The sequence below is a fragment of the Dermochelys coriacea genome, chromosome 22, assembly GCF_009764565.3.
Source record: "Dermochelys coriacea isolate rDerCor1 chromosome 22, rDerCor1.pri.v4, whole genome shotgun sequence".
Lineage (NCBI taxonomy): Eukaryota > Metazoa > Chordata > Testudines > Dermochelyidae > Dermochelys > Dermochelys coriacea.
Window position 1 is genome coordinate 2,887,114 of NC_050089.1, and position 11,891 is coordinate 2,899,004.

Sequence of the window (11,891 nt, forward strand, 5' to 3'; positions counted from 1 at the left end):
ACCCTGAATATTTAAAGATCAATTAATTACCAAAATCCCATTATCCCATCATACCATCTCCTCCATAAACTTATTGAGTAGAATCTTAAAGCCAGATAGATCTTTTGCCTCCACTGCTTCCCTTGGAAGGCTATTCCAAAACTTCACTCCTCCGATGGTTAGAAACCTTCGTCTGATTTCAAGTCTAAACTTCCTGGTGGCCAGTTTATACCCATTTGTTCTTGTCTCCACATTGGTGCTGAGCTTAAATAATTCCTCTCCCTCTCCTGTATTTATCCCTCTGATATATTTATAGAGAGCAATCATATCTCCCCTCAACCTTCTTTTAGTTAGGCTAAACAAACCAAGCTCCTTAAGTCTCCTTTCATAAGACAAGTTTTCCATTCCTCGGATCATCCTAGAAGCCCTTCTCTGTACCTGCTCCAGTTTGAATTCATCCTTTTTAAACATGGGAGACCAGAACTGCACAGAGTATTCTAGGTGAGGTCTCACCAGTGCCTTGTATAACGGTACTAAAACCTCCTTATCCCTACTGGAAATACCTCTCCTGATGCATCCCAAAACCGCATTAGCTTTTTTCACAGCCATATCACATTGGCAGCTCATAGTCATCCTATGATCAACCAATACTCCAAGGTCCTTCTCCTCTTCCGTTACTTCTAATTGATGCGTCCCCAACTTATAACTAAAATTCTTGTTATTAATCCCTAAATGCATAACCTTACACTTCTCACTATTAGTTTCATCCTATTATTATTACTCCAGTTTACAAGATCATCCAGATCCTCCTGTATAATATCCCGATCCTTCTCTGAATTGGCAATACCTCCCAGCTTTGTATCATTTGCAAACTTTATTAGCACACTCCCACTTTTTGTGCCAAGGTCAGTAATAAAAAGATTAAATAAGATTGGTCCCAAAACTGATCCCTGAGGAACTCCACTGGTAACCTCCCTCCAGCCTGACAGTTCGCCTTTCAGTAGGACCCGTAGCAGTTTCCCCTTTAACCAATTCCTTATCCACCTTTTGATGTTCATATTGATCCCCATCTTCTCCAATTTAACTAATAATTCTCCATGTGGCACGGTATCAAATGCCTTACTGAAATCTAGGTAAATTAGATCCACTGCGTTTCCTTTATCTAAAAAATCTGTTAATTTTTCAAAAAAGGAGATTAGGTTGGTTTGGTTTGGTTTCCATAGGGTTATCCTGGCATCCTCCTTTTAGGAGACCCTTTGTGGCATGGAGTTAGGATTCCCCTATCTGGTTCTTCTCTGCTTCCATCGGTAATGTTTATGTGCCGCAACTTCTTTCCTTCTAACCCCCAAAAGGAGGATGCCAGGATAACCCTGTGGCGAGATGAGTTGGCCGGAGGGTGGATGATCAGGGGGATGGAGCACATGACTTACAAGGAGAGGCCGAGTGAACTGGGCTTGTTTAGTCTGCAGAGAAGAACAGAGTTGAGGGAGGATTTGATAGCAGTCTTCAGCTACCTGAAGGGGGGGTTCCAAAGAGGATGGAGGTTGGCTGTTTTCAGTGGTGGCAGATGACAGAACAAGGAGCAATGGTCTGAAGTTGCAGTGGGGGAGGTCTAGGTTGGATATTAGGAAACACTATTTCACTAGGATGGTCGTGAAGCACTGGAATGGGTTACCTACGGAGGTGGTGGAACCTCCATCCTTAGAGGTTTTTAAGGCCCATCTTGACAAAGCCCTGACTGGGATGATTTAGTTGGTGTTAGACTAGATGACCTCCTGAGGTCTCTTCCAACCCTAATCTTCTGTGATTCTATGATAAAAGTCTCTCTTCTATTGGCCATCGCTCTGTGCATGCGGATGGCTGGACAGGTAGGTGGCACATTTGGGAATATAGTTATTTGCTTTACAGAATTGCATCTGTTGATCATTGACCCTGACCTGATCTTGGTTTTGAGTAAAACACAATCTATTTGTTAAGTATGCATATAGAAATAACAATGAAAGTTATTATTGCAACTGTAACAGCCAGTAGAAGAACCAAAATGCACATATTAAAAATAGGTTTAGCTATAGGGTTTAAGCACTAAGGGCTTAGGGTGAGGCCTAATTGGAATAAGTATTATGTGCTTAAGCGAAGGTTATGAAGTTTAGCAATATGCATCTTGTGATAGGTCAGCAATGCATTTTGTGATATACGCTTAAACCACAAACAAGCAGATGGGTACTTTTGCAATGAGTTAACAATGGAGCTGTCTGCATTGACATATCAAACCTATGGGGACATTAATTGATGCAAGTGCTTGCATCGATCGTCGGAGGTTTAACTACGGTACTACCATACATGGGCAAGACTGAAACCTTATCAAAGATGGACCCAGACATGAGAGGGTAAAATAGGAAAATGTGATTATCCAGCCTGCTGTTGGGGCACCAGGGGATGACATGAGAGAGGCTGTCAGGATGCCAACAAAGGCAGTCAGGGCCCCAACAAGGGCAGTCAGGGCCAAAGGTCAGAGTAGGGGCAAACCTGAGGTTGGAGCTGGCAGAGGATTTCACAGCCAGGGTCAGTCCAAGTCAGGAGGCAGAATCCAAATCAAACCAAGGTCAAAGCCTGAACTTCAGGAGCAAAAAGCAGAAACCATCAGGGCAACTACAGGCCTGCCCCTTGGGTTTATATAGAGTAGACAGCCAATCGGGAGCCTTGAGGCTGCTGTCTGTCAAACCCTTGAGGTGAAACTTTCCATTGGTCTGCGTCCATAGCAGATCATGGGAAGTAGAGAGCAAACTGGTCACAGCTACTACTGGGTGGCAGGCTGGAGCTGCTACCTACCTATTAGCTCTATGGACCTGGGTTTTAGACCCTCTGGGGCTTTGTACAATGGATAGAAAACCTGGCCCTGTGCCCTTCTCCACTTATACTTTGTTTCCAGTGGTCCATGAGGTTATAAGTCCACATGATGAAATACTGTAAGTTTGAACAAAGCAGGAACCACCTTACTTATGTACATTGATTTTTCTATTACTTCAGGTATATTTGTCTGTACCAGCTCATAAAGTTTGTGTGTCCTTCACCAATTGCATCTTCTCACTTACCTGTAAGCAGCTGCCTGGAAAAGAACTGGTTATTTGTGACAAGTGCATACTTGACCCCAGTACATACTTTTATCATTGTAATAACTGATCTGATTTTTTTTTCTTAATAAAATAGAACCCAACAGGCCAACCGACAGCTCCACAGAGACTCAGGAACAGGTCTCACCCCTCATTCCCAGCTGCCGGGGCATTTTGCCACTTCTCCTCCCACTTGTGCCTTTGGCAAAATGTCCCTGTAGGGGAGGCAGGGCTGGGGAGTCGCCTGCCAGAGCCACTCATCTGGGCAGGGAATGTTCTGCTCTGGGCTGCACAGTGACCATTAGATTCTAATTAGTAATTCCCCCAGTCCCCGGGGGTATAAATCCATCTCTGTCCTCCCCTGGGAGCAGGTTTGCAGCCCCTGTTCCACTCCTCATGTACCTGACACAATTGCACAGTTGCCCCCTTGTCTTGGCCGAGAGAAAACTAAAGATGAACAAGATCCTGGCTCTGGGTTTGCCAGCCCTGCTCTGCTTAGCAATGGGTAAGTCCCGAAATAAAACCCAACGAGGGGAGATTTCCACCCATGATGGGGCAGAGCCTCAGCTGGTGCCAGTGCAGTCAGCTGAGGCAATTCAATTACAACCAAGTATTCTAGCTAAAGGGCAGCCCGTGCTCTGGCGGAGGGACAGAGCCACCCCTGAAAAGCCAGGCTGGCCCAGCGATGTCCTGCCCACGGAGGGATGAAATGAACCAGAGCAGGACATCAATATGGGGGAGGGGAATGGCTGGTTCCATGCGGCTGGGAAGCTGGTTTGGTGTCTATGTCCAGTCACCAGTCTGGATCTGGCTGCTTGTTTCCTACTCTCCCTTCTCTCTCCTCTTCCACAGCTGCAGCTCTCCAGTGCAACAGCTGTTTCATGCTGTTACAGGATGGCAGCTGTATGCTAGGCAAACACACCTGCACAGCAGCTCAGGGGGAATCCTGCTTTACCCGGAAAATCACTATAGGTGAGTCTGGGCGGCCAACGGCCCCTCGAAATGCCATTTAGGAGCTGCCGGGGTGGGAGGGCAGAACACCTTACTCTAGACCAGAGGGGGGCAAACTACGGCCTGCAGGCTACATCTGGCCCACGGGACCGTCCTGCCCGGCCCCTGAGCTGCCGGCTGGGGAGTCTAGTCCCCATCCCCTCCCCTGCTGTGCCCCCTCCCCTGCAGCCATGCTACCACGGGGGCAGTGTGGCTTGCACCCACCCACCCACCTCCCAGGCTTGCCAATAAGCCTGTCCTGCTGCTCTGAGCAGCCTGGTAAGGGAGTGGGGGGAGGGGGAGGTTGGATGGGGGGCAGTCAGGGGACAGGGGGAGGTTGGATGGGGTGGAGGTTCGGGGGGTGGTGGTCAGGAGACAGGGAGCAGGGGGGGTCGGATGGGGGTGGGGTCCCAGGGGGTCGGGGGGTCCTGGGAGGGGGGGACAGGGAGTGGGGGGGTTAGATGGGGTGGGGTCCTGGGGGGGCGGTCAGGGGACAAGGAGTGGGGGGGATGGATGTGTCGGGGGTCCTGGGGGGCCTGTCAGGGGGCAGGGATGTGGATAGGGGTCAGGGCAGTCAGGGGACAGGGAGCAGGGGAGCTTGGATAGGGGGTGGCATCCTGGGGGGGCAGTTAGGGGTGGGGGTCCCAGAAGGGGGCGGTCAGAGGATAAGGAACAGGGGGGGTTGGATGGGTTGGGGGTCCTGAGGGGGGCAGTCAGGGGGCGGGAAGTGCGAGGGGGCGGATAGGGGGCAGGGGCCAGGCTGTTTGGGGAGGCACAGCCTTCCCTACCAGGCCCTCCATACGGCCTGTTTCGCAACCCCGATGTGGCCCTCGGGCCAAAAAGTTTGCCCATCCCTGCACTAAAGTGACCCCCTGTGGCCAAGCTGGCCGTAGTACTGAGGAGGGAAGCTGGGGAAGGCCTCACAGCTCTGCTACGGAGCAGCTACACAGCTATTTTTAGGGCCACAGTGCAAGCCCCGCAAGCCCGAGTCTGTCGACCTGGCTCTGAGATGTGCTGCTGCTCGCTCGGTGGGTGCCACATTCGTCCCTTAATCAAGGACGGTGAGTACGGGGATGGCGACAGAGCCATCCCGAGGTGTGCCTGAAGCACTGTAGACAGGCCAGAGCTAGCGGTGGTCTAGCTAGCTTGACTAACACTAGCAGGGAAGCTGGGGCGTCAGGGGTGACAGCACAGCTAGCGGCTGGCAGATGCACCCAGAGTCCCGGGTGGGCTCGTATGACTAGTGCTGCTGTGGTTGCCCTGCTGTTGTTACCGGAGCTAGCTCCGGCCTGTCTACAGGGCGTCCGTCACGGCTCTGACTGCAGTGTAGACAGACCCTGTGACGCTGGGACAGGCAGGGGTGGGTGTCCTCTGACCACAGCGAGAGGGACCAGCAGGTGTCTTCCCCGGGAGCAGTGGGAAGGAAGCGGCCCAGGGAGGCAGAGGAGCCCTGGACAGAGGGGAGGGCAGCTCAGCTGGGAGGAAGGGCCTGTCCCAGGCACCTGTCTCTGGTCTCTCTTTCCCTCTGCAGCGGGCTTTATCAGGCGGGTGGAGCGGGGCTGCACGTCCATCTGCGAGGATACGGAGATCACCGAAGACTACTACAAGGACACCACTCAGTGCTGCACAGACGAGGACTTCTGCAACATCCACAACCCCTTCCCCAAATTCTCCGATTATGCCTAGCGGGAGGCTGGCGTTCTGGCCTGGCAGGAACACCAGGGTCTCCCTTCACCCCACCCCTGGCTCTAGGTTAGTCTCTCACGCCCCTCGCCTCGTGTAAAACCCAGCAAAACCCAAGACCATCCTCAATTTCCCGTTCCGGTCAGCTACAAACGATATTTAAATTAGGAAATGAGCTCTACCCCCTGGCCCCGCCCCACTCCCCCTGGCCACGCCCCACTTCCCCTTGGCCCCTCCCCTTGCCTGGCTGCCCTCCGCCCATCTTGCTGTCCCAGGCCAGCACCCAAACCTGCTGCTTTGCTGCTGTTCCATAGTTGAAGGTGCCCGTATCAGGGCGACACACGCTCCCCCACTGCTGCCATTTCAGGGTCGCCTCTGCCCCATGAGAATATTAAGGGGGCCCCCCCATTTCCCCAGACAGGATGGGCAGTTTGCCAGCTCAGGAGGCTACGGTGCAGAGGGGACACCTAATCTGCCAACCAACGGGACCCAGGCAATTCTCCCTCCATGCTTCTCTGTACACTGGGCCCCAGGGACGCCCTGAGCCTGGTGTCTGCTCAGTGCCGATACCTGAGACAGAGCGAACACAGCACAACCCACAGCTCTCTGCTCCAGACGGGCTGTAAGAGGGTCGCCACCAGGTTCTCCCCCAGGCAACTAGCTGGCAGAGCCACGCCTGGGACAGGAACCCGGACAATGGGGCGCTCAGGGATTACCTCCTCTGCAGTGTGCCCAGCTCCCTGCCTGGCTGATCCCCCAGAGCCCCCCTGCCCTCGGAAATGAGTCCGGCCCGTCTCCTGTACCTGGGGCAGTCCCTGGTCTCTGAGTGATCCTGGAATGGGGTCACTCTCTACTGATCGCATCCTGCCATTTCATTCAGCCCCACACACTCGGTGGCGGTGTAACGGTTACGGCAGTCTCTGAAACACCGCCTCCCCGCTGTGCCCAGGGACAGGTGTGATCCTGGCTTCCTGTATGTGCAGCTGAGATTTCGCTGATGAAATGACTGCACTTATCTCCCTCTTTGTGGTATTTTGCTCTTTTGTTTCTTGCGCAATAAACCCTCTGATTCTCACTGAGCTCTCAGGGCCTTCGTTTCTTCATACACGGACAGGAGACAATGTATTTTCAGATCCACATTTGGGACAGTAGCTTCTATCCCCACCCCTACGTGTCCAAAGATGGCAGAGGTTCTGCTAGGACATCTCCCTCTGGTGGGTAAAGCAGAGTACCCGGCCCTGTGGCACTACAACCAAGTTCTTCCCATTGGGAGGGCGGGTCTAAGTGTAACCCTTAGGCCCCAGTGTTGGCAGCAAAAGGACTGGGTTCAATGTTCTCGGGGTGCCTTCCTTAGCTGACACTGACTTGATCCCCTCCCCAGAAACGAATGAAACTATGTATCCCACCCTGAGTACCCTTGGTGGGCAATTCTTCTCCATGCGCCAGGACCGAGTCCAGGGATTAAAACAAAGAGAACTTTATTAGGGGAGGGAAAACGGGGGGGCAGACAATAGAACAAATTTGGGAAAATCAGTAATTAACAAATTCTAAGGAGGTAAGACTCCCACCCCACAAAGTATCTTAACGACAGTCCCACCCTCAGTCCTCCTTGCCTTTGGGAATGGCGGATGATATGCTGGCCCCGGCTGGGCTGTTGGCAGTGGGGACCGAACCTGCTACTGCTGGACCTTAAAGCATGAGCCGGGACTGCCTCAGCTGACAGACCCAGCCAGCTCCGTTAGCCACAGCTGTGGCAGGCTCCTCAACCTCTGTCTGGCGCCCAGCTACTGCCAGAGGAACACGGAGCACTGCCCTGCGGGGTGTGGGTTACACGGGCCCCAGGCTCAGGGCTGGCCCCGGGCATTCGGGGGAGCCTGGCGAATGGAGGGGGCATTGAGCGGGGCTGTCTGGGTGGCAGGCACGGTGCCCCCATCCCTCAAACATCAAGAGAGGGCATTGGAGCCTTCCCTGCTGGCAAACTGCCCACCCTGTTCAGAGCGCTGCCAGGGGAGAGGGGCCCTTTAATGCTCTCGGGGGGGGACGAGGGCTCTGAACAACAGCTGGGGGGAGGGGGCATGGGTCACCTTAACCCACAGCACCACAGCAAACCCAATATCCAAGGGAGTCATTGTGCTGGGCCAGCGAGATACAGGCAGGGGGTGAGCAGGCAGGAGAGGGGTCAAAGGGGAGGGAGCCATGGGAAGGGGAGAGGCCAGAGGACAGGAAAGGGCAGGTATGAGCCACAGCAGGTCTTGGATTCTGGTGGGTTTTTAATCAGACGGGAGAGAAACCAGGAGGGACGGGGGAAGGGAGAACGTGGACTTCCTCCAGAAGTGCAGCTGCTCCCAAGTGAGTGGGAAATGAGGGGGCGTCCTTGGCCCCTAGCCGTTGCAGAAGTCTTTGGTGCAGCAATGGAAGATGTGCCAGGTGTATGGGCCTACGACGTAGTCCTGGCAATTGCTGACGCAGCCCATCTTTGCAAAGACGAAGTTGTTCCCTGGAGAGAAAGAGAGAGGCTGGGCGACAGGGACAGACGCCTCCTCCCTGGGACTGTGCCAGAGGAATCCAGCATCTGGTCCAGCCCCACAGCCAGAGCATCACCAGCTGAGATGCCTGTCCCTTTGTTGATGCCCAGGAACCAGGGCTCCGTTGTCATGCCCTGCCATTCCTTTCCCATTGCTCCAGGGGAAGACACCTGCCAGTCCCTCCCTCTGCCCTCAGGGGATTCCCGCACTCCTACCCTGCATCCTCCTGCTCTTCCCTACGGCCCCATGTCACAGCCACCTTTCTGAACCAAGGGCTGAACATGGCTCCCTTTGGAGTTCCCCAGTGCTCCTGCCAGTCTGGCAACCAGGGCTCGCTCTCGACCCAGCAGAGACTGTCCTAGTTCTCACCCTGCCAGGGGCAGCACCGTGAGCCCCAGAGATGGGGCATCTCGTGGTGACTGAAAACAGCAGGAATGTGAGCGGGGTGCATACATGCCATATGCACCTACCTAACGAGTGTGTGTGGATGTAGCAGGATTCCTCCGGATCTGCCTTGCACGATTTCCATCCTGTACACATCTTGTTCGGCTGCAGTCTGACGCACATGTGGCACAGGAGAGCTCCCGCTGCGTGACAGGAGAGAGAAGAGAATGACACAACTTGCCAGGCATAGAGGGCCACTGGAGATGAGCAGGGAAACAGAGTCACCCATCTGATCAGGAGGTGGCTGGGTGATAGGGAGCGCTCGCCTCCCTCTGTCATAAGAAAGGCTGAGTGTGGATCGGCCTAGGGAGCTGGCCCAGCCAAGCCCATGAAATAGAATCAGAGGCAGAGCTAGTGTGTGTATCCTGACAAGAAACTGACTAAACAGAGGGCCGCGAAATGTTAAAGTAAACCAGGGAGTGTGGGGGGGGAAATGGGAAAAATACCTTTCTGGTCCTTTCAGTTACAATGAGCTTTTATTCTCTTAGTTAAAAATATTTCAGAAACTGTGATTTCTATGTGGAAAGTGAATCAAATCAATCTGAAGGCCCATTCCAGTTTTTCTGTACTGCTTATGAAAGAGTCAGTGAATATTTTAAAGGGCCCTGGGGAAAAAACACGATGCAGCATGTCAGCAGCCAGTCAGATCTCTCGATTCCACTATCCCTGTGGAAGTATATAACTTTTCCTGCCCCTGTAATTTTATTAAGAATTTAAAATAATGTGAAAATCACAAAGTGACCTGTGTAAGTGATTGGCACTGGCTGCCGCTCACCATTTTGCAATACACGTCGTCCAGTTCTTTGTCTTGGAGAAAAGGACTGGCAATATTCACTGCACAGGTCAGCTCAAAATCCCCCTCGCTAGTTACACAAAGAGGCTAGATCTCTCTCTGCCAACTGCCTGGATCCAGCCCAACTGGACTTTGCGACTGCCAGAGACGCTTCTAACAAGCTCATGGCCCTGCTGTATTTGGCCAAATTTGGGAAGCATGTCGCTGGTTTGCACAACTCAGCAGCCCTGTCTCAGTCTTGTGAACCCATCCATTTTCCTGTATTGACTTCAGAACACTGCTGATGTTATCTGTCCCTACGCAGGTACTCCCTAGGCCAGCCTGGCTTTGCCAAGGCATCTGTCGCTAATGCAGAGCACAGGCTGCTCTTATGCTACAGTGTGCGAATCCCTCTCCCTAACCAAAAAAGGCCAGCTCCTCTGCTGGCGTACATCATCCTAGCTAGCTCCACTGACATCGAAGGGCCAGCTCCCTGATGGAGCCAAGGATCTGGCCCCTTTGGGAGCGAATAGGTTGGTTTCGTTTGGGGACTTACCCGTTGCGAAGTACAGCAGGGCTGTGAAAATAGGAATCAGCATCTTGCTCATCCTTCGTTTTCTCTCCTTCAAGCAGAGTGGAAAACAGCACGGTGTGCTGGGCGAGTGAGAGCCCAGGCAGTGGTGCAGGGCAGTGGGCGGAGTACAGCACAACTCAAACACCAGCTGGATTTATATTACCCCAGGTGGAGGCCGGGCAGCAGCCAGTCAGGGCCCATCCTGTGGGAAACACCCATGATTTTCTGTTGATTAATAGTCATATCCCCAGATCGGATTGAATGGTCAGCCCCGGAGCAGAGCGATTCCTGCTCAGGTGACCAGCTCTGGGCAGGCAGCTGCCCACCCTCCCCAAAGGCTGGGGTTGGACTGTGCTGGTGCCTGTCGCCCAGGGCTCCCATAGGGTCCCTTCCAATGCCCACAGAACATAAATGGTCCTTTTAAAGGATTAAACTTCTTGCCCCATTATTGTGAATAAAACCTTCCAGCCGGGCCCGATGCACAGCCGGCTGCTGAGTTTGCATGGCTGAGACACACACCCACCCCCAGGGAGAGGGGAGCCAGCTGCAGTAGAGTTGGCCACAGCAGACTGACACCCCCTTGAAAGTCCCACTGCTGGGACATGGAGGGCAGCAGAGCTAGTGGCTCCAACAGAGAACGCCCTGGCCACAGGCAGAGTTCCACCAGCTGTTATGGAGAAAGAGGCAGCATGTGTCCCCAGTTACCAGCAGGGCAACTGGGAGCTGGGATGGAGGATCAGGATTATGGTGGGACGGTGGGTGTGGGCGAGCAGGACAGGAAGCTCACAAATAAACCTGCAGCCCCCAATGGCTGTGGGAGTGGAGAGCTGCAGCACCCCCCTCAGCTCATGCGCTGGGAAAGGTGCAAATTCCTCCAACCCCTGCCTGTGTCCCCTCATGCCCAGGGAACAGAACCCCTGGGGATCTGCCCACCGGAGCCTGACCGCTGCAAAGGACAGAGAGGGAACATGCTGGGAACGTGGGTGGCGGATTTCCATCAGTATTTTTAGCCAAGCAGCGGGGGCAGTGCAGAATCAGAGGGATCCAATTTGCTCAGGGACAGAGTCTGCGGCTCGGCCCGTCCCAGGGTCACTCTAAGCCTAGCACAGTGGGATGCCCCCTTGATGGAGTAGTTTGGACCATCTCAGCCACATGCTATTTATTGTTGTCACCCTGGGTGCTGGAGGCCAATGCCGAGGCCCAGAGGGACCTCACTGGCGTTAGCCAAGGCGTCCACCTCAAGCAATGACATTCCACCTCCTGAAACAGCCCCTCTCCTGGCAGTTTCAACTGGACAGGGGATCCATCATCCAGTCCTGTCCTAAACCTGGGCTGGGCCCGAGAGGTGGCTGCCTTAGGTGAAGGGGCCGATAGCCCCACCTATTATTATGGTTGCCCAAGACATCTCATTATAGGGCCGTTTTCAGTTGCCGATACCTTTGCCAAACTTTAGCTAGTTAGACTGACATTTTCCATGATGAGTGTCTGCCTCTGGCTGAATTTTCTTGGGAAGTTTCAGCCAAAACGGTCCAGCTGTTTCTGAGAACAAGGCTAGGGGACGTTTGTGGAATCCTCAACAGTGGAAGTTTTTAAGAACAGGCCGGACAAACACCTGTCAGGGATGGTCCAGGCTCACTTGGTCCTGCCTCAGTGCTGGGGACTGGACTTGGTGACCTCTCAAGGTTCCTCTCAGCCCTACACTTCTGTGATTCTATGTGGGGCTAAGAGGTTTCCCTGAGACTGACTGTAAAACACAGGGGCTAGAAGATTGATTGCTTGCAGCTACGTGTGTGCACCAGCAGCAGGCAAGACAA

The 11,891-nt window shown here is 53.5% G+C and overlaps 2 protein-coding genes across 2 annotated transcripts; one reads left to right on the forward strand and one right to left on the reverse strand.

The window, feature by feature from the left end:
* The first annotated feature begins 3,542 nt into the window (after nt 1–3,542).
* Nucleotides 3,543–5,765, forward strand: ACRV1 (acrosomal vesicle protein 1). Its single transcript, XM_038380477.1, has 3 exons — nt 3,543–3,594; nt 3,942–4,061; nt 5,611–5,765. Exons 1-3 carry the CDS (start codon nt 3,543–3,545, stop codon nt 5,763–5,765), a joined length of 327 nt encoding a protein of 108 aa, XP_038236405.1.
* A 2,000-nt stretch (nt 5,766–7,765) lies between these two features.
* LOC119846815 (prostate and testis expressed protein 4-like) lies at nt 7,766–10,182 on the reverse strand. Its single transcript, XM_038380975.2, has 3 exons — nt 10,060–10,182; nt 8,758–8,874; nt 7,766–8,259 (listed from the first exon to the last, which is right to left on the reverse strand). Exons 1-3 carry the CDS (start codon nt 10,109–10,111, stop codon nt 8,144–8,146), a joined length of 285 nt encoding a protein of 94 aa, XP_038236903.1. The 5' UTR covers nt 10,112–10,182; the 3' UTR covers nt 7,766–8,143.
* Between the last annotated feature and the right edge of the window lie 1,709 nt (nt 10,183–11,891).

Excerpts from the sequence above, each read along its gene's own strand:
- ACRV1 (XM_038380477.1), top strand. The coding sequence starts at position 3,543 with ATGAACAAGATCCTGGCTCTGGGTTTGCCAGCCCTGCTCTGCTTAGCA. Across the intron at positions 3,595-3,941 it reads CCTGCTCTGCTTAGCAATGG|CTGCAGCTCTCCAGTGCAAC; the intron begins GTAAGTCCCGAA and ends CCTCTTCCACAG. Across the intron at positions 4,062-5,610 it reads TACCCGGAAAATCACTATAG|CGGGCTTTATCAGGCGGGTG; the intron begins GTGAGTCTGGGC and ends TTCCCTCTGCAG.
- LOC119846815 (XM_038380975.2), bottom strand. The coding sequence starts at position 10,111 with ATGAGCAAGATGCTGATTCCTATTTTCACAGCCCTGCTGTACTTCGCA. Across the intron at positions 8,875-10,059 it reads CCTGCTGTACTTCGCAACGG|CGGGAGCTCTCCTGTGCCAC; the intron begins GTAAGTCCCCAA and ends CCTGTCACGCAG. Across the intron at positions 8,260-8,757 it reads CATCCACACACACTCGTTAG|GGAACAACTTCGTCTTTGCA; the intron begins GTAGGTGCATAT and ends CTTTCTCTCCAG.